The 23,421-nt window shown below is 38.7% G+C and overlaps 1 protein-coding gene across 1 annotated transcript in view; it reads left to right on the top strand.

Annotated features, from left to right (window-relative positions):
• The first annotated feature begins 1,531 nt into the window (after positions 1–1,531).
• EBF2 (early B-cell factor 2) overlaps positions 1,532–23,421 on the top strand; it is a 36,530-nt gene continuing 14,640 nt past the window's right edge. Inside the window, exons 1-4 of the mRNA XM_009707701.1 lie at positions 1,532–1,648; positions 12,230–12,347; positions 14,139–14,269; positions 14,847–14,973. Of these exons, the coding sequence (XP_009706003.1) occupies positions 1,547–1,648; positions 12,230–12,347; positions 14,139–14,269; positions 14,847–14,973 (478 nt within the window). The 5' untranslated portion in view covers positions 1,532–1,546. The remainder of the gene's footprint in view (positions 1,649–12,229; positions 12,348–14,138; positions 14,270–14,846; positions 14,974–23,421) is intronic.

Here is a 23,421-nt window from a genome sequence, read left to right on the forward strand (position 1 = left end):
ATACCACGATGCGAGTGGTGCAAAGAAAGTAGCAATAACAAGGGAGTGGATTTCTGCTTTATTGTCTTGCGTTAGGACTATTTTGGTGGTGGTTGTTGGTAAACCTGGGAAATATACATCTTTCTCCTTTAAAGTTCTAATTCAAGGCATGAATGTGTGAGTTCTGAAGGGACTTAGGGACTGCGGTAAAAAATCGTTGTCATAGTAACAGAAAGGGAAATAGGCCTGGCTCACCTGGGACTTTAACTTACTGCAAAAGCGGATTTTTTTTTTTTTTTTAAGGAAAGCACTCAGCAAGAGAAATAAATAAATAAATTGTTCTTTGTATTCTAAATAATTTCTTCAACTATTTATTTTTTCTTATATCCAAGTCTTTTTCCTTCTAAATCTATCCAAAAGTCTGTTTTTTTTTAATTGTTGCAGTTAAGCCCATTTTGTCCAACAAATGGAAATGAAAAGAATCACAGAAAATATTTTCACTTGTGGTAGAGGATGCCAAAAAATGTATTGCCTGTTATGTCTGAATTTTGAAGACATGTTTGTTTTGGTTTTAATCCAACTGCTGTGTTTTTTCATGTAGTTTCTTTACCTCTGAAATTCACAAATTTAATCAAATTAATCGGATAACAAAGGGATGAATCCTCTCCTCCCTGGATTTGACACAAAATTTTGTGGAAAAGCTTATGGAAAAATGCCTGCCTAATATTTCTAAACTGTAAAATCTGTTACGCTGTAGTGCATAATGTTGGGTCAGCCAATCAGACATGCTGAAGATTCAACTTGTGTACATGACAAGCTAAAAATCTACAGAATAATAACACATAAAGATAGGCATTTGTGACAGGGCAAAAATAATTGGCACGAGAACTTTGTACAATGTTAATAGGTTTATCTGCTTGGACAGCATGAGCTGTCATGTATTACTTCAGGTTGTGTTTTTGTTATCCTCTCTCAAAATCTGTGTAAGATTTTAATCTGGACTCCTGGCAGTTCTGCTTTTCTGCTTTAGTTACTGAAATCTTAATAACTAAAAACATAGTCATGATGAAATCTCATCAGCTTCTTCTGGGAGCTGTATTTGTTTCTGGGTTTTGATTCATTCTAAGTAGTCTAAAGGCTTATCTGCTTCAGAGTTACTCTGTCGTTTTTTGTAATTTTTGCAATAACATTATCCTTCTATATTGTTTCATGGAAAATCCCTTCAGACAGCGAGAGAAAGACCTTGTATGCAAGGGAGAGATAAAGAAAGAGACTAAAATTGTGTGGTCAAACATGCAGTGAGGAAACGGGCATAAACGGGAGTAGATATGTTGACTTACACCAGCTAGCAGCCCAGCTCAGAGTGGGTTACAGTCCCATTGGTTGTACTTCACCTGTTTTTTTCTTTTTAAACTTCTGTTTGTTAGGGTTTGGTATTGTTTTGTTTCTGTTTTGGTAGGTTCTTATAGTCCTCGTCTACTGATAACACCATCATGTAAATCACTACGATGTATGCTTTAAAACAGAATATAACAACACATGTTTTGTTGTGGTTAATAGAAGTGACATGGTTCTTTATCTTTCCAGATTCTTCTTAAAATTTTTTCTCAAGTGCAATCAGAATTGCTTGAAAACAGCAGGAAACCCAAGAGATATGAGACGGTTCCAGGTAAGTCTTATAAAGCTAAGCATTAACCTGTCTGCTTTTTTTCTTCTTGTCCTTTTCCCTCTCCTCTCTCCTACACCATTCATAACAAATATGATGCCAGTATATGATAAGCCATATCAGATATTGTTAAAGTTTTTCTCCATTTGTTGTGTTTAAACCTTTTTTTCCCTCTTTTTTCCTCTTTTTCCACTCTGAATCCCCAAGGAGAAGTGATGTACTGTACCAACCAGCAGTGGATATTTGATTTGACACCCTCGGGCAAAGCACTCGCACATACAGCTGCCCGCAGCAGGGATCATGTTTGCGATACTTAGATGCTTCAGAATTTTTCAAAGTAGCTCTGTACGTGGTACACAAGCAATCTCCTCATTTCACTCCACTCTTTCCATCTTTTTTGCCTTTTAACGCTCTCATGCCCTCCCTTTCAGTTTCTTGGAAAAAAGAAGCCAAAATAGCGATGGTCACTTTAAGATCTCACGCAGCAAAGCAACAAGACCCATGGGATGATGACCCAGCTGCTTTGCAGTGAAATCTGCCACTGGTTTCATCATAGCTGTCGCTGATGTATTGTGAATACCAGCTAATAAAAACACAGAAGGAGGTGAAGTGTGTCAGTGGTGAAGAAAAAGGCAGACACAGTCTCCCATCTTTCATACCCTAACCTTTTAAGCAACTGTGTTTAATAAATAAGTGTTTTACCTGTAACTTAGCCCTCACAAAAACGTAAATGGAATGCTCAGGCCTTTTATGTCCTGGATACACTGTCCTGTCTCTGTGTGATGTGAAAGGTGACACGGCAGAGAACGCTGTAGAAGAGTGGTGCTAGAACAAACTCTCATACAATTGAGGGTGAGGCAGCATGCTCCAATGAAAGGATTACGAGATTGCAAGTCGGATGGTTGGCCTGTACCGCAGATTTGCTGGGTGACCTTTGATGAGCCATTTTTCCTTTCTGTTAGTGTATATTTCCACCACTCCAAATGGGGCTGCTCACCTTGGTAAAACTTTGTGGTCTCGGTTCAGGAGAACCTTTGAGAAAGTGCATGTGTGCTTTGCCAGCCAGAGCCTTTGAAATCTACTAGTGCAAATCAGGACTATCCTTGTAAATGCTGTCACTGCTTGTTATCATTATTATTGTACCTTCACTGTGTCACGTCCCTGATACAAAGAGGGTTTTAGCGTATAGAGGGATGTGTGATTTTTCTTGTAGACCCACAAGACTTGTAGTGGAAAGGTGGCATCCTTAGGTTTGACAATTTGTGTTTCATTGCTTGGGCACTCGCATCAGTTTCCTCATTTATCAATGAAGCTAAAACGCCACAGGAATTTACAGAGTTGTTTAGAATTTTCCACCAAAACGTATTTTCACAGACAAGTGATTTTTATTTTTTTTTTATTTTTACTAGCAATGACAAATTCACAGGAGGTATATTTTATTTAAAAAAAAAAAAAAAGAGTTCAACTTTTAAGAGAAATACTGCAAAAGAAAAGCATCTGAAAGCTCCAAAAATTTTAAAGAAATGTAGGCAAAAATATAAAAGCTTTAGTAAGTTTTTGCTTTGAGCAGAAATAAATTTAAAGAAAAATTCCTGACCAACTTAATTTTTTTTCTCTAGTAGTTTAAAGAGACTGCAGTGACTTCTTCATTCTCTGCTTTTAGAGACGATAAGACATGAGAAAAAAGAGGTGCTTGTTGTTAGGAAATTTATACTGACTTTTTTTTCAAGTGGCAATTTCCGTAAAGAAAAAACACCAATTAGATATCACCTGCCAAGAATGCGAAAAAATCTGAGATTAAAGAAAAACTCAGTTTCTAGCATGTAAACAGGTCTGGTTAGCTCTTAGAGCCAGCTAGAATACCTGATTGTGGAATGTAATGAAACATAAATACAGGGTCTCTTTTTTTTTGGTTTAGTTATGAGTTTGTAAAAATATCTTGCACAAGGGTATTCTGATTAGCACCTGGGGATTCTAGGCACTGCCATATTACAAATAATAGTGGTTGTAACAGCCAAAGTATAAATTCTGGATCCAAACACACCTGAACACTGAAGAAATTCGGATCTGATTTCAATCTCATGCTAGCTGCCCCCTTGCTATAGTGACTGAAGCTAAGATCCTAGATTTCAGTCAGGTGCTGAACTGCAGGAGGATTTTAGATCTAATAATTTTTGGCAGAAATCTCTCTCTACTGTCAGCCTTATTCTTTGTTTCACCTCTGTATCTCCACACCCCAAATGGTGATGTTATAGAGCCTAAACGGCTTCAAATTCCCAGTGAAACATTGAACAGGGAAACTGAAATGAGTCTTGGAGCACCCACATGGTTACTGATGGAATGCCTTCATTCCTTCAGCCCATCCACCTGGCATGCCTCTTGTGTATGAGAAAATATGGCCTTGCTTTTGATCTTTGTACCAAAATCAGCAGTTTATTGGAGACGAAAATGAGCTGGGATAGACTCTTCATCTGGGTTTTCTGCCTTACAACATGCCAAGCCAGAAAAATAGAGCCAAGTGAAACTCTCTGGTTCTGTTTTGCAGGGCTTACTTAAATTCCTTTTGCACTTTCAGTCCATGTGAGTTCATACTCTTTGAGTTTCATTGTGAGATTTAAGTTCAAACCCCAAAATTAATCAAGATCAGGCAAAACCACTAGGTTTAGCTTACTTTTTGTCAAAAGCAAAAATGTTGACAAGACTTTTTTCAGAGTTACAAAAATGAACCCTTTGAGACAAATTGCAAAATGCTTGAGGCTTTGAGTGAAAGCAGGATTTTCATTCAGACTTGTTCAAAACTGGATGCATCGGCTGATGAGCTGGGATACAGAGGTCAGTATGTATAAAAAAAGATACAGAAAGTAGTTCAATTGCTAGAATTTTACACATTTGGAGTAAAAAAGCTCTGTGTACCAAAGGAAATTAGCCATGATGAACTGTAAAGACAATAAGTGAAGACAGCTTGTTTTCTGTCTGCCTTGTTGTTTCTAAGGATAGAAGCATGACTTCTCTGAATGTAACAAAAGTTAAGAGTGTTCTTGAATGCTTCACTGTCTCTGTCTTCTGGATCCTCGGTTTTTTTGGTTGATTTTTTGGGTTTTTTTAGGGGTGGGGGTTGGTGTCGTGTTTTGTTTTTAAATTTGGGCAAATGCTTTTTTGCCTGCTGCTTGTTGAGCATGGTTTGTCAGATACCCTTAAAGTCAGAAGTGGGGAAAAAAGATAGATTACTTCAAATATTAGTAGTGTGCTTGCACACTGTGAACATGTTCAATTTCACTTTAATTGTTAAGATTTACATCAGACAAAGTAATTAATGTGCAGAATTGTTTATTAGATTTGAAAGGACAGTTGTTTGTCCTAGCGGTACAGGAATATGTGAACAGAGTAAAAGCAGAGTCAAAAAGCACAGTGAAGTAGGGTACTTTATTCATTTTATGATTTAATTCATTATATTTTATTCTTGGGCCACATCTAAAACCATTCCTGTTTTTTTCTAATAAATTATTTGTACAGCTGTTGTTATTAAGGCCCTCCTCTTTCAAACATTTCCACGCATTTAACTTTCCTTATGCAAACAGACTTCTGCAGTGATGCTCAGTTGAGTATCTTTTAATTTGTACCTATGTTTTTCTGCAGAACCAAGTATCTTCATTTTCAATGGAGCAGTGCTTGTCAGATCTCTAGGAGACACTGAGATACTCTTTTTTTATGGTTATTAAAAAAACCAGGAGACTCCTTATATCAAAGTTCCCATTTAAATTGCTACTGAAACCTGGAACTGAAAGAGTCTCATAAAAATGCCTTTTTGCTCTTTAATGGAGCTTTGAATGAAAGCCCAAAACTCAGGCTTTGCTGTTAAGACACAAATATAAATAAGAGACATGGCAATAGTGCTGTATAGTGCATCATATTGAGTTCTTCCAGCATGGAGGAATGGTTACTCATGTCTGGAAAAGTGTCAAGTTAATGCTTCTGATTAGAGATGGGTGTGAAGCTACACAGTTCGGGCTTGGTTTGGCTGATAACCAAAGTTCCAGGGCGTTGGGATTCAGTCTCTGAGCCTAGCCTCAGCCTCACTTCTAGATATGTTATAAGATTTAGATATTTTATAGTACAGTTACGATATAGTAAACTGAATTAAATGTTAGATTTCACTTATATCACACTCATTTAAAAAAGGGGAGGTGGGGAGAAAAAGAGATGGAAAGGTTACATTAACACTGCATTGTAAATTTAGTACAGCTCCAGATGCCTGAAGAGGGTTGTTTTTTTTTTTTACTTAGTATGATTCTTTAGTTTGGAGAGCAACACCAGCTGCTTTGTGATCACATTAACTACTTGAAATTTGCTTTGATATTAAGTACAGCTTCAAAGATACAATGAAAATCTCTTACCTTTCATTTTTTAAAATCAAATACAAAGGTTTTCTACTGTTGAAAAAAATGTTATACCTCAGAATTTAAAGGATCATTATTTTAGCATTTTTTTTTTCTCCAGTAGTATCATAATTGTATTTTGATTCACTCACTACTTCAATGTCTGTCAGTGGCTAAAGCAGGGAAAGGGAATCTTTCTAGAACTAATGGGTATTTTCATGGTTACTTGATGGCTGCCCAAATACGTACGCAGATCAAGTAATATGTCCTTGTGAATTTAACTGAAGCAAATATTGATTATTTATCATTTCAAATATTTCTGAAAAAGATTGTCAATGGAAAACTGAAACAAAAAGCATGCTAAAATCACCTCTTCAAACTATGGTGCTGACTGTTTGAGTTTAGCTAATCTGCAAATCTGAGTTTATGTAGGTATTGTCATTGCTGTGTTCTCAGTGAGTGATTCTCCCAGGAACAGAATAAAATAAAATAATGATACCCTCCATTTAATGAGGACTTCTCCTAGAGAACTTGATTGAAGCCCTATGATACTTAATGGTAAACGACTGGTGTGTAATGGGGGACAATAATTCTGTGCAATTAAGATGAGGCACTTCAGCTAAAATGCTTCAGCTGAGACCTGGTGCTAACGCATTAGGCTCCTGTTGATTGGGAATTCTGCTTCATCCAGTAGCATACTGATTAAACAGGTCTAGAGTGCCACAGTCGAGAGAATGGTACAAGGCAAAGAACATCAATACTAACACTGGTCATCTTTGAACCAATGTGCTTTTTTAGAAACAAAGAGAGAAAGGTCAGCAATTGCCCTCTGTTTTCAGCAGAAATCATGACATGGAATGTTTCCTGGCAGATATCCCCCTCTAGGTGCTCTAGGGAGAGAGAAAAAGGAAAAATAACAAGGTGTGTCCCTGGGGAGACTTCCTTCCAGACCTCAGAGTGGTTGGATCAGTTCATCATCAGGCACATGAGCAAAGCTGGCTGTGTTTGAGATTTCACCCAGCTAGCTTCTAATACAAAGCACTGGAGGATCTGTGTCATTCAGGAAAAAGAAAAATGGGTAAGAGTGGTGGGATAGTATTGTGAGTTAGGAATGTAGACTGTAAGAAACAAAAAGGGATAGCAAGAATAAAACATAACTGGTCTAAATCAAAATCCTTTTCAGACTGATGGTGAAAGAACGTGCCACAGAGCCCCATGGTCAGATTTGGATATGGATAGAAATCACTGAACTGTTGTTAGAGAGAGGAATACTACATGGACTAATGCCATTACGGGAAACTGATTGCCTCGGTATAGATTGCAAAACAAATGCAACTAGTATCAGCAAAGTCTTGAGCTATTACTGAGTGGCAGATTTCTTCAGCAGATAGTGACTGACCCAACAAAAGGTGATGTTATTTTAGATTCTATATGAGTAAGGGAAGGACTGACTGCAACTGCAAAAGAAAAAACATTCAAGGAGCTTAATGTGCTCAGATCTGAAGACCAAATCTTGTGGCCATTGTGAACAGTGAGTTGCCAGAGTTCTGTATCATCTGTTAAAACAAACCACAGTTGAGAGTCTACTATGTCTCAGGTAAGCTTTGCCAGTAGAAAGAAGGATACATTTGTGCCATTGTACCCCACTGATTGCTTGTTTGGAATACACTATACTGGTTTAACTATATTCAAAAGAGAATGAAAATGAAATTGGAGCAGGTGCAGGAATGGTTCATTAAGGGGACTGGGGGAGTGCACAAGAGCTTGGCTCAAATACTTCAGTGACATACACTGAGAAGGGACGTAACTCCTGTCTAAAAATATTCTAAGGTAGCTCAGAATGGGAAATAATAATTTTAAAGCTAGTGTTAAGTATAAACTGACTAGGAATAAATTTAGGCTGTAAACCATAAATTCCCTAACCATCAGGACAAGTAGGCTCTAAAACAAGAGGAGTACCAAAGGCAAAAGCCTGAAGTGGTTGAAGACAATTTTATAAAAGGAGCTACATGGTTTGGTTCTCTGTAATAGCAGGAGACTAGATGTCAGTGACCCAGGAGTTATCTCTTGCTCCATGTCCCTATAATCTTACGAGGCCCCGTTCCTGAAAGGAAGGCCATGCACATAGTTTTTTCTGTTAGCCTAGACAGACTCAGGGTCTCAGGCAGGATTTCCCAAAGAATTCAATGGAAGTTTTGAGCAGAGAGAGGCTGCTGGCATTTTTCACATTGTTTATCTTATTCCTAATCCAACTATGAAGCAAACACATTATATTCTAGCATTTACTCCTGTATTACTCGCTCAACCAAAATGCCTATTGACATCAATGGGAGCACTGTCCAAGTGAAGACAGCAGGATGAGGCCTGACATATTTTCTTCCACCCAGCTGGAAAATAATAATAATGATGATAATTTTTTAAATCCTCATAGTAGTTATTCTTTTGAAAAGTTAAAATAACATGGTGCAGTGACTAGAGAGTTATAAGGGAAAGTGCATCAGGAATGTAATATTGTTTCCAGATGTACAATGTCATAAAGAATTTTTTCCACACTTGGAATGGTAACAGGAATTTTGAGAGAGAGATCATTTACACAGTGATGAGATATGTTACATGAAAGTAAATGCCTGTATGCCTGGAATGTTTGTACCATATGTCTAAATAGGTGTCTCTGAGTGATACAGTTTTTATATATGATGATGTGTATTTACTTGCATATATATAATTTGAAGAGGAGCATACTTTAGAATATAGAAATATTGATATAATGTATGAATAGGGGAGGAAAAATTGTAGTACCCAGGTAAACGTTTGTAAAGAAATGCAACACTTTGAACTGTGCAGGGAAGTGAAAGAGGGGCAGTGCAGCTCAGAGAACCTGAGTTTAACGTGCTAAAGGCAGTTTGTCAGAATGTCATGGTAGGTGAACCCTCATTGTGGTTTTTGAGCAGGGATTACATTACAGAAATCAACCTGGGAAACAAAAATAATGTGGAGATACAGCACATGCATTCCTCCAGTACTGCTGAGGAGTCATTGTTTTATGTCTGTGGCTTCATAGCTAATAGCAAGACCCTTGCAGATTTGCAGAGAGAATCTTAAGAACTGCCGAAAACACTGCTTAGAAGCCTGTAACTCCCTCGCTGTTCCTAGAGATGGAACCTACATGTGGATGGATGAAGGAATAACACATTGCCCTGTCTGTTTCTTGCTTAATTGGTTGTCCTCTGAAACTCCAACAGAGGTGATGGGTTGATCCAGCTGTTGGGCGGTATAACATCTTTAGTCTTTACGCTGTCTATGTCAAATTTGGCCCTCAGCTACAACTACTGAAATCCATGGCGTACCTGACACATTTTGATGTTCTCAGATCATTCCCTTAGGATTGCATTTTGCATTAACCTCTGATTTTAGGTAAAAGACCATCAACTGAATAGGCATAGAAGCCAAATTATCATACACAAGAAGAAGTGCCATCATATCAGGAAAAGAAAAGCACACCAAAACCATTTGCCAGTAATTTGCCAGTGCAGTGGACAAATCTGAGAATTTAAATCTCCAGGGAAGTTTGCACATCACCTTTCATTGGCACTAAATAGAGGTTTTAAATAAAAAAGGCCTGGAATGTTTTACGATGTTAGGAGAAGAAGTGTTATTGATAAATACACGTTCAGAAGGGTATTGGCAAAAATGCATAGAAATGGTTAACAAGGTAATGGTAAGAAACGTTGACCTTGATTTGTTTAGCTAAGATGTAAAGATTTTTGAAGGTCAAAGGTGTTCTTGTGTAGTGTTTTGGAGTCTAACTGTGTCTGACCCTCTAACATTAAGCTGCTGTGGCCTGCAGTTTTGAAGAGTGAAGCAAACCAGGGGGAAAGGGAGAAGGGGGAGAGAACAGGAAATGGAGTGAGGTGTTTCAGGAAGTTGTCAGGAGTTGACTGATTGATTCCAGATGGAAAGGGTCACCCTTCGTGACCCAGGAAATACTCGCTGGGGGAAAGCAGTTGGCTTGTGAAAGGGAAGGGCCTGGGAGTTAGAGACCATAGTGGAATGCACATTCCTCTTCCTTTTATCCATAAACCATTGTTTTTTAATCTTCAGTATAAAACAATTGGATTGTCATCTTCATCAGGCAAGAGGGGACGACTGGAGCAAAGTGAAGAAGTTCAGTAATTTTTATGTGCCGAATCTCACATGTTCTTACTCCACATCATTGATAATGAGTTGGCTAGCAGTGTCGTAGCAAAGACGACAAAGGTCTCTGCTGAATTTCAACAGTACCTTAGAGATTACTGCAAATAAGGTCCAAAACTTGGAGAATGTTCTGGTCCAGATCTGAACTTTGCATTTTGTCCTGTCCCCGAGAGTGCTGTATTTATTTACCCTAGGTCCCAGCCTGCGAAATGCCAAGTGGCTTTGACCCTCCTGTGATGAATGGGAGAGGTGAATAAAAATGCAACTGCTCATGGAGAGAGGTCTAAAAGTGCATCTTCCATGCCTGCTGGCTCAGGGAATAGAGGATGCTCAGCACTTACCTTGTAAACAGAGGACTGTTGCTTGCTATTACTCATGCTACAGGGATCTCTACAACTCTTACTGAAATGTCGCTCTTGTATCCTGCACAACATGTACACCCAAATGGTTATTCAAACAGGCAATGTGTTGTGTACTTGAAGTCTGCATGTATTATAAAGATCTTATACTGAGAGCATGTGGGCGTGTGTTTATCACATATGTACATATGTGTATGTGAGTTCAGATATGTATATATTATATAGTGTAACTGTATATATGTGATATGCTTTTTATTTACATTTGGTTACAATTTAAACACTTGTCGTAAATATTTCAGACACTGGAATAATTCAGGTCTATTCCCCTGTTGCCATAGTGTGCTCTGTGCTGGCCAGTGAGAGATTAAAATTTATTTCCATTGTTTAACGGAAAATAATGAAGTGCATCTGAGTGGGTTCAGCTATGTCATGCGGGAAATGTTCACTTTGGATAGGAGTCTCACTCCACCCAAATGTGCAATGATGAAATCAGTTGGCACACAAAAGCAACACATTTTGTGACAAGAATGCTTGAGAAGTATAAGAGTACAGTATGACAAGAGCCTTTTGGAATGAATTAAACTTGTCTCAAGAAAGAAACTGTTCTTTAAACTAGCATAATCCTGTAGGAGGGCAAAGTTTCTGCTGCTATGTGCTGAATATAGTTTTATCAACAATTAGAGCTTGACATTGTCTTACCTAGACTGTGACAGCTGTATCTGTGAAAATTCATGAACACATCCAGGGTCAGGTTCTCCATAGCTGGGAATTACTGTAGCTGTGTGGCAGCTGAATGGAGTTAAGCTGATTTACACCAACTAATGGTCGAAACCTGAAAGTTTCAATAAGATGCATCTTCCTTCAGTAGTTAAAATACAGTTTGTTAATTTTTTCCTAAAAGTTTGTGGTTTAAAGGCATATATATTTCTGAATTTATAGGACTTACAGCTTTGGATATTGTATTGTGAAGGGAAAACTAAGTGGGATTAATTAACATGTAAGTTACTTCCTCTAAGAATTTGTGTGTTGTTGGAACCCAGCAACATAAGTCATGGAGGCTAAAGTTTAAAAACTGCTGCTTGATTTGGGGTCCTCAGGCTTAGATGGTTTTCAAGAAGCGCTTAGCACACATATGTCAAAAACCAGACATGATATTAGGTACTGTTTTCACGCAGTAGGAGTTTCCAGTTTGCTCAGTCAATGGAGACCTGTATTTTCGGAGCAGATGCAGATACATTTGCATGTGTGCGCAGTACAGCAGATGGCTCTGAATCTGCATGTATGTATCAGAGGGCAAATTGCTGTGGTGCTCTGCAGCCTGCCCTCCTGCTTGGTATATATAGACCTCTTTGCCATCAGCTATGCTACACTGCATCATATGAAACTAAATTTAGGGCCATCTGCGGTAGCTGGTTCATTATACAGAAAGGACTTTATACGGCCCTTAGGATGCTATGTTAGATGGAATTAATGCATAGAATGAAGGCTGAAAATACTTTCTCCCCTTCTTGTTAGGGAGTAAACCCTGCAGGATGTGATGCCATTTTACAAACAGAACAGGGTTTTAACTGAACTGAATAATTAATACTTAACAAATTAAATTTCAAAGGAAATTGTTTACCTGCCTCCTTTTTCTTCCCTTTCTAAATATCTAGGTTGTGCTATCAACAACAGTGAATGTTGATGGGCATGTACTGGCAGTGTCTGACAACATGTTTGTTCACAACAACTCCAAGCATGGACGGAGAGCAAGGAGACTTGACCCCTCAGAAGGTAGGATATTTGTATGAAGAACAGTACGCAAATGAATGCAAAAGCATATTACCCATTCTTCAATTTCTGTTTGTTTTCAGGAGGGAAGGAGAGCTAAAGGGGAACTACAGAACCTCAGGGGGTTTAGAGAAAGAAGCAGCAGGAAAACGGTGTCTACTGCATGCAAAATATGATCCTCTTTACATCTAAGAGACAGGCTCCCCCCCCCCCATTTATTAATTAGTTTGTACTGCAAAGACAAAAAAATGCAGAAACACTAAGTATTATCTAAATTTCAGAGTTCTCGTTCAGCTGGGATAGATTTGATATCAGGCAAATTAGGCAACATGACATCTTAGTTAAACAGAACTGTTACAGCACAAGATGTGTATGAAAAAGTGTCACTAGTTCCCTTAAACAAACTATGCGCAAAGCATAACAATGCAGAGAAGGAAGCTGACGCTAATTGATTTTAGTTTGTTTGGCTAAGCAAGACTCATGGCCAGCTACAGGATGGGTTTTGGACTATATTAAAGCAATTACAAGTACTTGTATCTGTTAAGCTTCAAAACTGTTGGCCCCTCCTCTCCCTCTTCCCATACACTCATTACCAACGCATTCCACCTCTCTCACGCAGACAGTACTCAAAATTACTGGAAAATGCTATCTGTGTCTACTTTTCCCTCCCCTGCAGCCAGTGAAAGTGAGAAGAGCTAGTGATGTTAGTAGAAAAGACAAGCAAGGATATTATTTCATTATAATGTTTTGCTGCCCCACTTCTTAACTGTGCCCTATATCAACCTAAAAGAAGAATTAATGAACTGGAAGAAAATGATTGAATCAGTAAAGAATTCAGAGTGGTGTTAATTCTCCCCCAGCGGGCAGTGAAATGGTAGAAGGAAAATCCCAGGATTCCTAGCCTAGGAAGCCATCCAGTTTTTCCTTGACTGATTGGATGTGATTGACTGGCTGTTCAAAGGAGTCTCATGTTTTTGGAGCACTGCCAAAGTTCCCCTCCACCTCTGACCCTGTCAACATTGGGAATGGAGTGATGGATTGACTTTGGTTATGGCCTGGAAACCATATTGGGTTCCTGATGGGATGTATAGTCCAGAGGCCTTGAACATATGGAAGAGAGAAGGAAAAAAAAAAAAATCTAGTCTCTAAAATCAAGAAAAATATTAGAAATTGTCTCCTGATAGGAACTGAAGGAAACATTTGATTTTCCCATATCTTTTTTACCTAGTGATACACTTAATAAATCTTAATCTACCTCTCTTTCCACAGGGTTTAGCTTTTGTGTGATCATATGCTAATGAGTAGGGTTTTTTTTTAAACAGCCTCTGCACAATCATTTAGGCGTTTCATTTTTACACCCACTACAGTTGGCCTATTAGGCTCTAATGACACGATGTTAAGTGCCAGTAATGAATAGGCAAGTAATTAACACTAGCAAGGCAGAAAACATGCTTTTATTTATTTATTTATTTATTTATTGGTCTTTGTGGAACGGGAAAGCAGCCTTCATGGGTGAATGGCTGGAGGGGACTTGTCCTAGGCCTCTGTCAACTCTAGGGAATTCATGCCAGCCGTGAAGCTGCAGCAGTGCAGAAACTCCCAGGAGTGGACAGGTGAAGCTGCTCGAAGCTACAGTTTGCATCAATATGACTTAGAACTGCTTCACGTGCACAGAAGTTGCTTGCACCCATCTGCTGCAAGGGTTTACGCCCAGTATTGCAAACAGTCTCAAAACTGTGTGGGGATAAAAGAACCCATAACCTGATGCTCCCATGTCCTTTTTGTGTTGTTTAGCCACACCGTGCATCAAAGCAATCAGCCCGAGTGAAGGCTGGACTACGGGGGGAGCAATGGTGATCATTATTGGAGACAACTTCTTTGATGGGCTGCAAGTTGTATTTGGAACCATGCTTGTATGGAGTGAGGTACGTAGAAGTGCCTCCCTATTGCTAAACTAAAGAAACACTCCTTTTCCGAGGAAAGTAGAGAGGGAACAGGGTGTTAATTCCTATTCCAATAATGGTACAAAAATGGTGGTGTGGAAGGCGGGCCGTGTAAACCTGTGTGAAGGAAATTCATGGAACATGTTTTCTCTGTGGAACTCCTTGCTATGTGATGCTTTTGAGACCAACTGCTCAGTAATATCCAGAATGGAATGGAACAATTTCTAGGTGTCTGGAGGCAGGTAAAGGTAAAGAAATAAAGAAAGGGTTAGAATTTGGGAAGGAGGAAGAATTCCCTCTGGGTCCAGAAATAAGCCAGCAATTAACCAATGGGCGTAAGCAGTGCAATTTTCCTGATGACAATTTATCCTAAAACATGTCTTCCTCTCCTGGAGGCAAGAAACTAGACCAGGTGTATCACTTGCCTGATCTATAGGGTCTCCTATACAAGAATAAACAATGCATTTACTCATAAAGCATGTTTGGAGGGTGAAAAGTGAAAGTGGGGGGATTAACACAGATGTGTCATAATCGTGCCTCTCCTCTTGTTGTTTCCTAGCTTATCACGCCTCATGCCATTCGAGTTCAGACACCTCCACGTCACATTCCCGGAGTGGTTGAAGTGACATTATCATACAAATCCAAACAGTTTTGCAAAGGCGCACCAGGCAGGTTTATTTACACAGGTAGGTGATTGCGATTTATGCTAGAGGAGCTCCAGCTCAGAGCCTCTTTGTTTTGGTAATCAATATTGACAACTCTCTGCTCGCTTTCTTTATTTATTTAGCCACTTGCTGTTTGAAGGCCACTCTGCTAGTTGTGACATTTGGACACGTAAGGAGATAGCTTTGTTGTTGTGCAGAGGTGTTAAGGCACTGTTATAACATGTGTTAATATTTTTTTTCAGATTAGAGCTCATGCTGTTATGATATGGGTCTGCCTATAGATATATTGAGTGTACAGGAACATGATAGCATTGTTCTACATACTGGAAGATGTTTTATTTATAACAGGGTTTATTTTACATTTCCCTCTTGCTGGGGGTAACCTTTCATTTTTCAAGATAATCCCAGAGGACAAGGAGAGCATCTTGTATTGAGAGAGGCCAATGAGCTGAGTGGAAAATAAATCGGTTTTTTTATTATTATTATTCTTAAATGGATTATCAACTTATTTAGTGCCCTATATACACCTCTGCTAGCAGGAGAACATTATCTATAGATCTAAAAGAGAAAATCAGATGGGACCAGATGACAATCTCATTGAACTGTCAGTACAAGTAGTAACAATGATGGCATACAATGTATACACTAAAGTTTCTGAAGCCTGTTAAGCATGGCTGGAGAATAATGATGCGCCAAGTTCTAAAGGATGCATTTATATTTAAGTTGAATGACTTGCTCCCACCAAATCATATTCAGATTTCTCAAAATGGAAGGATTGATTTAATTTTTTTAAGCCGCTTACTACCAACAATCCTCATTAAATAATCTTTCTGTATTACAATTGTTGAATTTTAAATCAAAATTTAACTAAAAAATAATAATGAAGGTCCAAGAATTTTTTTATTAAAATTTTTAAGGTAAAAACGTAACCACCTGTTGAGTGAATTAGTTAGAATTTTTCCAAAAGTGGGAAAATTTGAATGAAAATCTGACACTTCAGGACTTTAGAAAGAACCAATGATTTGTGAAGACCCTGTGACTGTCTTATGCTCTTTTATATACCCTTTACTAGTAAACGTGCTAAATTAGCATTTAGTTATGTCTGTCGAAAGGTATTTATTTATTCATACAACTGCCACACCTAGAAACCTGCGGCAAGAAATAAGTCTTCTATTATACTAGGTACTTTAATGAAATATAAGCTTAACTGACAAAGGATTATTTTTGTTATGATAAAGGTCTGATCCGAAGTTAATTGAAGATACTGAAATGATATCCATTGACTGAAACTGGCTTTGAATCAAGCTCAGAGAGATTAGGACTTTCTTCTGATTTTGCACCAAAATAACCCCAGTGCAGTGCAAAATTGTTCTGGAATTATTCCTGGGCTTCTGAGATCAGGATCTGGCCAAAAAGTTTTGAAATACATTTGCTTCTAAGGCAGGGCATTGATTCACTGGACTCTGGGAGAAGAGGAATCTGATATCTGAGCATGTTAAACCTGTCTCCTTTTCCCGAGAGATAACTGGCAAAGCCCTCAAACAGGTGAAGGATTCAATCTGCATGCAAGTGCAATCATGTTTCTAAAGAGAAGGGACAGGTTAACTTCCCGGAGTCTGGCACTCTTTGAGCAAAGGAACAGAGTCGTCGATTCGTGTGCAGTACAGGGCTTGTAGGGGCTGCGCTAGGCCTGATGCGTCTACCCGCAGAGAAGGAGAGACTGTTAGTCTTTAGTTATTATTACAGACTAATTAATAACTTAATTCTTTAGTTACTATTACAGATTTAAATGTAAAGTTCTTCTATGCCATTTTCTGCTTCTTGAGGCCTTGCTGTCAGAGTGTCTTCAACACAAGCATTACTGAGGGCTACCATCTGCGTGTTGTTGGTACCTGTGCTGAAAGAGGTTTAGGAATGGAGTGATACAGAGATGTGTAATAGAAATGTGCATTCCTCTCTGAAGAAAAGTCATGTTATTATTGCAATGCTGTTTTAAGTGCAAGACTTGTACCATCTAGGGGGGACTTGAGTCAGACTGCAGTGGAGTTCTTTGACGTGTTAATTAGAGCGCTTCCACAAAAATGGACGTGAAGATGTATGTAGGAGCCAGCAGAAGCAGCAAGTTAAATATACTATCCCTGTTTTACTGCTGTTATTGGCATAGGGATATCTGTTAGCATTCTCTGAGGAGCGAGTGGGTGCTTACTGCCATATGTTACAAAACAGCATTTCACAGAAGATGTCGAGCTGTTAGAGCGAGAGTAGAACGGACAACTTTTCAATCTGTCTGTTCAAGAACCTGCAGTTCTCCCACCATGGCAGGCAAAATGATAAACACAGCTATTAGGTAGAGGCTCACCTGTGTAATCAATTCCCCCAGGTTGTTGCTGCTAATAGCAGTAAAAACAACTTCTAAGCTATGAAAATAACGTGGTATTTTTTTTTTTCTTTCCGTGGCTGTGCTATCAGAAAACTGCTGTGATCCTGCTGTGAACAAATGCATTGATTTTTAACCTAAGCAAGCCATATTCAGGCAGTCAAGGTCCTTCTGCCTGTAAGTCTTCTTCAGAACTTCCACAACAACTTTTGAACCTCCTGACCACTTTCTAGCAGATTTTATCAGAAAGGTAGGAGCATCAAAGATGCACAGTTCCAGCACATTTTTGTGAAAATGGAAAATGGTAAAAGAGATCAGAATTAATCCTCCACTGAAAGAAAGGGTGAAGAGCTCAACCGTGTTATTAGACAGCAGAGAAGCTGCCAGAAGACAGCCTCAGGAAACCAGGTTGTTTAAATGCCACTGCCCACAGAATGCATGTGTGTATCCATAGCGCTCTGTAAAATATACTCAGTAGCAGCACAGAAGTGGTGGGTATTTGTTGCGTGGAGTGTAGCAGACAAGTATCACGTAAAGTACCGAAGAGGCGAGTTCATTAGATTTTATAATTATTGGTAAGGTAATCCTCTGTATCGTAACAAAAATCTGGGGTTTTTTTTGTGACAATTGAAGTTCGTTATTTTCTTGATACTTTTAGTACTTTATATTGCAATATATTCCTCTGAGCTGTCACAAAGTTTGTAGATAACGTATCAGAGAAGGCAGTAGGCTTGGAGACACAAATAAGACCACTTCCTTCTTGAAATGTAGTTGCCTCTATAAATGAGAATTTCTCCTCTAAATACATTCCCTTTACATTCAGCTTGCACTTGGCAAAAACCTAAGAAATGCAGAGACATTAACATCAAGCCCGGGAGACTGAGAAGTGTGAAATCCTGCAAACTAAAAGCATGGGAGCATGTAGTTCTGTCAGAACTAGTAACAACAGCAACAACTAGCAGCCCTGGTACTACCAGGCTCATGTTGTATTAAGTCCTTCATAATTATTAAGTGCTGAGATATAACCTCAGCTGAAAAGCGCAAAGGGTCAAGTCATATGAAAAATACCAAGTAGTTGGCTGTAGGTACTTCACAGGTATAACAAGAATAATTATTCATATAAAACCCAACCTCAGAGGGTTCATCGCGGCCTCACTGCATCAGACATGGGGAAACAGTTACAGAAAGGCGCGTGCTTCCATTTTATACATGAGACATTGCCACAGAAGGACAAAAAAGATTAACCGCTTGCCTGTGGTTATACAGGAAAGCTGAAGATAGACAGAGAAATAGATCTCTCGAGTTCTAGTCGTATCCTTTAACCACCAGAACACCAATACTCTTCTAAAACATGGAAACAGAAAAACAATGATCTTAGTTAGTATTGTGTGTATCTGTCTATGCCCTCAATATTTAATATACGATCAAATATTAATGTTTGACCTGATTATACTTGGAGGTTTTTTTCCTTTTTTTTTAAAGAGTCACAATAAGACAGGTTGTTTGAAGAAGAAAATGATAAACTGTTGAAAAGATGAATATAAAAATTAGATACAAATTTCAAGGGTAAATCTAAATGCCACAGTGGAGCTGTTACGGGAGCTCATATGCGTCCTGTAATGTGTATTTGTAATAGGCTGCTTGCAAAGTGTGCTGTGCTAGCATTGCTGTAGTTTTGGTTCTGTCAGCGTTTCCACTCTTAAGTGCTATCATTCAGGGTGCTGCAACTCAGCCGTCAGATTCCTCTCATCGCCAAAATGCGATGTGTGGACTTTTCCATAAGGTTCCCAGATGGAAAACTTTTATAAGAGTGAAGCCAACAGGATTCTATGGACATCTAACAGTGTACTACAGAGTACAGCAGAAATCTAGAGAAATGGCTTGTTACATGTTAATGGCAGTTGCTGAACCAACTTACATACTTTAGTAGTTAAGTATATACTTAAAGTGAGAGATAAAAACTCTATTTTTAAATCACCACAACTAAACATTTAGTCCTTGTGTGTACCTTAATCTGCTGAGAATACAGGTTACACATACATCTCCATGTCCTGAATTACTTTTCTTTCATCAGTTGTTCCTAGAATAGTAAGACATTTGTTCTCTGCTGCTAATCTAGCAGTAGCCTCATATTCTACTTCTAATACTACACGAATTCAAATTCTCTACCGTAAGTAGTTCCATTATAGTTCCCCTGATTTTAATAACACTTACATCAGTTTATGCCAGCTGAGGATATGTCTCGTAGGCTTTCATGTCTTAAGTTTGATCACATCTCTGCGTTTACTTTGTCATAGAGATGCTAACCTGGAAATGTGTATATCAGGGAGATTTTGAACATAATTTTCCTTGCTGAGCAGAAATCCTCCAGGGGTTAACTTGTCAGAGCAATGCAATATAAAATAATCTGTAGGATATGTTGGACTCCCAGGTTGTACTGTATCAGTCTCTATGTCAGGTAGCAAGGATAGGAGGATACTGGTTTGCCGAAGGCTTGTAAGTAGATTTGAGAAGGACTTGTTATCTGCTTGTGGGAAACAACACTTACAAGGATGCAGTGAGCTCTACAAATTCGAAGAGCGAGTTCACTTGACCAGAACACAACTGATGTGACAGAAAGCATTTGTAGAGAACAGGTCCTACCGCTGCTTTGGCCTACGAAAGACATGCCATAGGAGGCATCGCCGTGTTAGGAGCAGGGTGTTTGGAACAGCTGTTACCAACACAGCAAATACAGCACTGGACCACTGGCAGTACACTTCTAGCAGCATCCTTCCAACTCTAGACCACAACGTCCCCCTCGGAGAAGGCTGACCAGTATGTACGTACCTCCCAAGTCCAGGATTGGCATGATTATAGCAAGTGAGCTTCTGTAGCCAGCAATATGGAAATGTTTTATTCTGTAGGGTCAATACCAAGCATCTCTTTACTGTTGGCTTGAGGGAAGGTAGGCAGTAGTGCAAAGTTGGAATTCAAGCCTTTAAGGCCACTGCTGCCTTTTTCTCTATATTAACATCTTTAAGAAGGCGAGGCATCGCGCTGCAAATACTGCTCTCTCTCTGGCTCAGTTTTCTAGGTTCAGGATATTTCTAGAGGTATGCATACTTTGTTTCTTCTCATTCATACTTTGCAAACAGAGGACTTGCTGCCCTTTGGTCTGCTTCATGGAGTAAAGCAAAGATGAGCTGCAGAACTTTGCTAAGGTCCTTGAATGTGGCCCTTTATTGATTGGCAGAGAGGGCAAGCACGCATCTCCCAAGGCGTACACTGGCAGTACCAGAATGAGCTGTCACTCATGGTAAATTGTGCAGATCTTCATAACATCATCTTCCTTCAACAGTCTGATGTGCTTTGATGTGTGGTGAAATAATTAATACTTTAAATGTCAGCACTGTTATCATTGGGTATCTGAGTTGGTCCCCGTTGAGATGAATGGGACTGAGCTGTTGTTTCAGGTTTTGCAAATGCAGACAGATGTCATGGCATCAGTTGCTCAAGTGTGAGAATTTTTTTTTTTTCTCCTATTCCGGTGAGTCATAATAGCTGGAGACTTGTATTTAAAATGAAAGCATGGATTTTGTAGGGTAAGGAACAATATAAAAGCAGCAGTGCTGTGTCATACTCTATTTGAGCTTTGTCATAAATAAAGTCAGACAGGCTGTGGGGCATTTAGACCTCTCCCTACTGCTGACTGTAACAATTCTGTTGTTAAAACAGTTATGCTAGAGTGAAGTTTATAGACTAACTGACAATTTAGTTTATTCACTAGATGGTTGCTTTTTTTTTGCACACATTATATCATGTCACACACAATTTTTTAAACTATGCTCTGGGAAATTCAAGAGACCCGTTGTGCCCGAAACACTGGATTTGAGAGTTGCCAAAGGGATTTTGCTGTACCTGAATCAGTTTTCTTGGGGGTTTCATTTCAGATATCTGATTTGTAGGAAATAATGGGCAGTCTGCTTCTGTGTCAGACCCCTTTATGGTCTCTGAATCCATGAACCCAAAAGCATTTGGATATAATTTTGGCATATTTCTGTGTAACACATAGATAAATCACTAATGATCCAGTAGCTCTTTTCTCAGTGGAAGTGGTGTTGTGGTGAAGCTGTTTAAACTTGCTGGTGGAGTCTACATCTTGCCCTTCAGTTGAAAAGGTACCATTTACTTCTACAAATGTTGGATGTGGGTTTTTAACAGGATTTAATGACAGAGATATTTTTGTTTCATTAATGAGTAAAACTAGTAGTAGGCAATTTTGTTGCAGGCTGTACAGAAAACCTTTTGTGCTGCAAGACATAATATATACATTGATTCAAAATGTCTGAGTTCTTAGAACAATTCAACATTGTTGAAGAGATTATTTGCTGCTATTTATCTATCAGAATGAAAATGTCCATGCCAATCCATTGGAAAAAAGTTTGTTGAAAATAGCCAATTTCTTCTTCCTGAATTAGCATTTTGTATATTCCCATTAGCTATTTTTAGTGAACTATGTATACATAGATGCTCAAATTCCTATATATTTTACATTGCTTTTGCTTAGCTTAACACCTACAACTTAACTGATTAGACTTGTAATCAAGAAGCGAAATGGCACATAATGATGTATAGGCTCTTGAGAGAATTGTCCTATAATTCTCAGGATTATTGGCAAAAAAAACCCCACCCCTCAAAAAAAACCCCTCTTCCCAAATGGGATGTAGATCCTGTGGCAGTTGAAATGTGTATTATTAAACTCCTTAAGCAAACCAGAATGGCTCCCAGTGGAGAGCAAAGACATTCTAAGTATAGCCAAGACTAAATTCTCAGGTCTGGGTTTTCTCTACTCAATTCCCACTTGATTATCTCCTGTAATATTTAAACTTCATGCCATGCCATAATTATTTAATAAAAAGTAAATATAAAATGTGTCTCAGTGGGGAATATGACCTTTTACCTTCATGTTGTTATACCAAAGACAGACACAGATAAACAGAGAATCTGGATCAGTGTAATAGTCTGTCTCACTTGATAGTTTCATTCTGGTGTCTGAGACGGTTATCCTGGAAGGTGCTGAGTATATTTTGGAAGGTTCAATGAGTGCCATCAGGGTCTCTTGCAATCAGGTGTTTTCAGCTGTGCTGATGTCACCAGTTATTTTGAAAAAGTATTTTTTTTTCCAAAGCAGCACAAATGGTGCAAGAGGATAGAAGCAGCTAGCACTGAATGAGGATAGTGCTAAAGGACTTACTTACATATGTTACTTATTAAACACGTCATGGAATTCTTCACAAGATTCTCAGCACGAATGTGTCATTTGAATTGTAATGCGCATTCTGAAGTATAAGGAAATTCTAACAAACCATGCCTGTAACTGTATTAGTGAACACTCGTAATCCTAATGTATTAGAGGCAGTCAAAACCTATGAGCATGCAGAATGCTACAGAAGTGACTTTTGGTTTCTATATTAATCTGAATTGGAGTTGAATTTTGAATAATCAGAAATTAGATTATTATTGCCACGATTTCATAGTAGAGAGTATCAAAGTGTCTGAAGTTTTATGAAATCATCAGCAATGCCAGTAGGGCTCTACCAGCTATTACTAACTGAGGATCTGGGTCAAAATATCTTGGTTTATCCACTAGAGATTAACATCATTACAGTGAAGTGGCTATGTATGCATAATAGCCATACACCACTGGAGAAGTTAATGTGCCTAATGAATAGCTGTGCCCTAGTTTGTGACGGCAGAATGTGGGGGGGCGTGTGTGTAGTGTGCTTATTAGATGAGCGAATACAGTACTCTTGATTTTGACTGTATAACGAACATAGTAGAAGACTTATTCTCATTTGCATTTGTACCATAACTTGCTGTATTACTGCCATGGTCAGTTTTGTCCAGACTAAATACATGCATCCTTAAAGGAGTATTTTGTGAGAATGCTTCCGTGCTGTACCTTTCAGATCATTCACTCAGTCTTTGATAGCTGGTGAGAAGTCAGCAACAGAAACTGGAGCAGTTTTAAGTGCAGAAGGCATGATTTCTTTGCCCCCTTATGGAGTAAGCCGGACTCACTAGTGTGACCCTTTGGAATACTTTCAGTA

This window comes from Cariama cristata, unplaced genomic scaffold, assembly GCF_000690535.1.
Source record: "Cariama cristata isolate BGI_N322 unplaced genomic scaffold, ASM69053v1 scaffold36789, whole genome shotgun sequence".
Classification (NCBI taxonomy): Eukaryota; Metazoa; Chordata; class Aves; order Cariamiformes; family Cariamidae; genus Cariama; species Cariama cristata.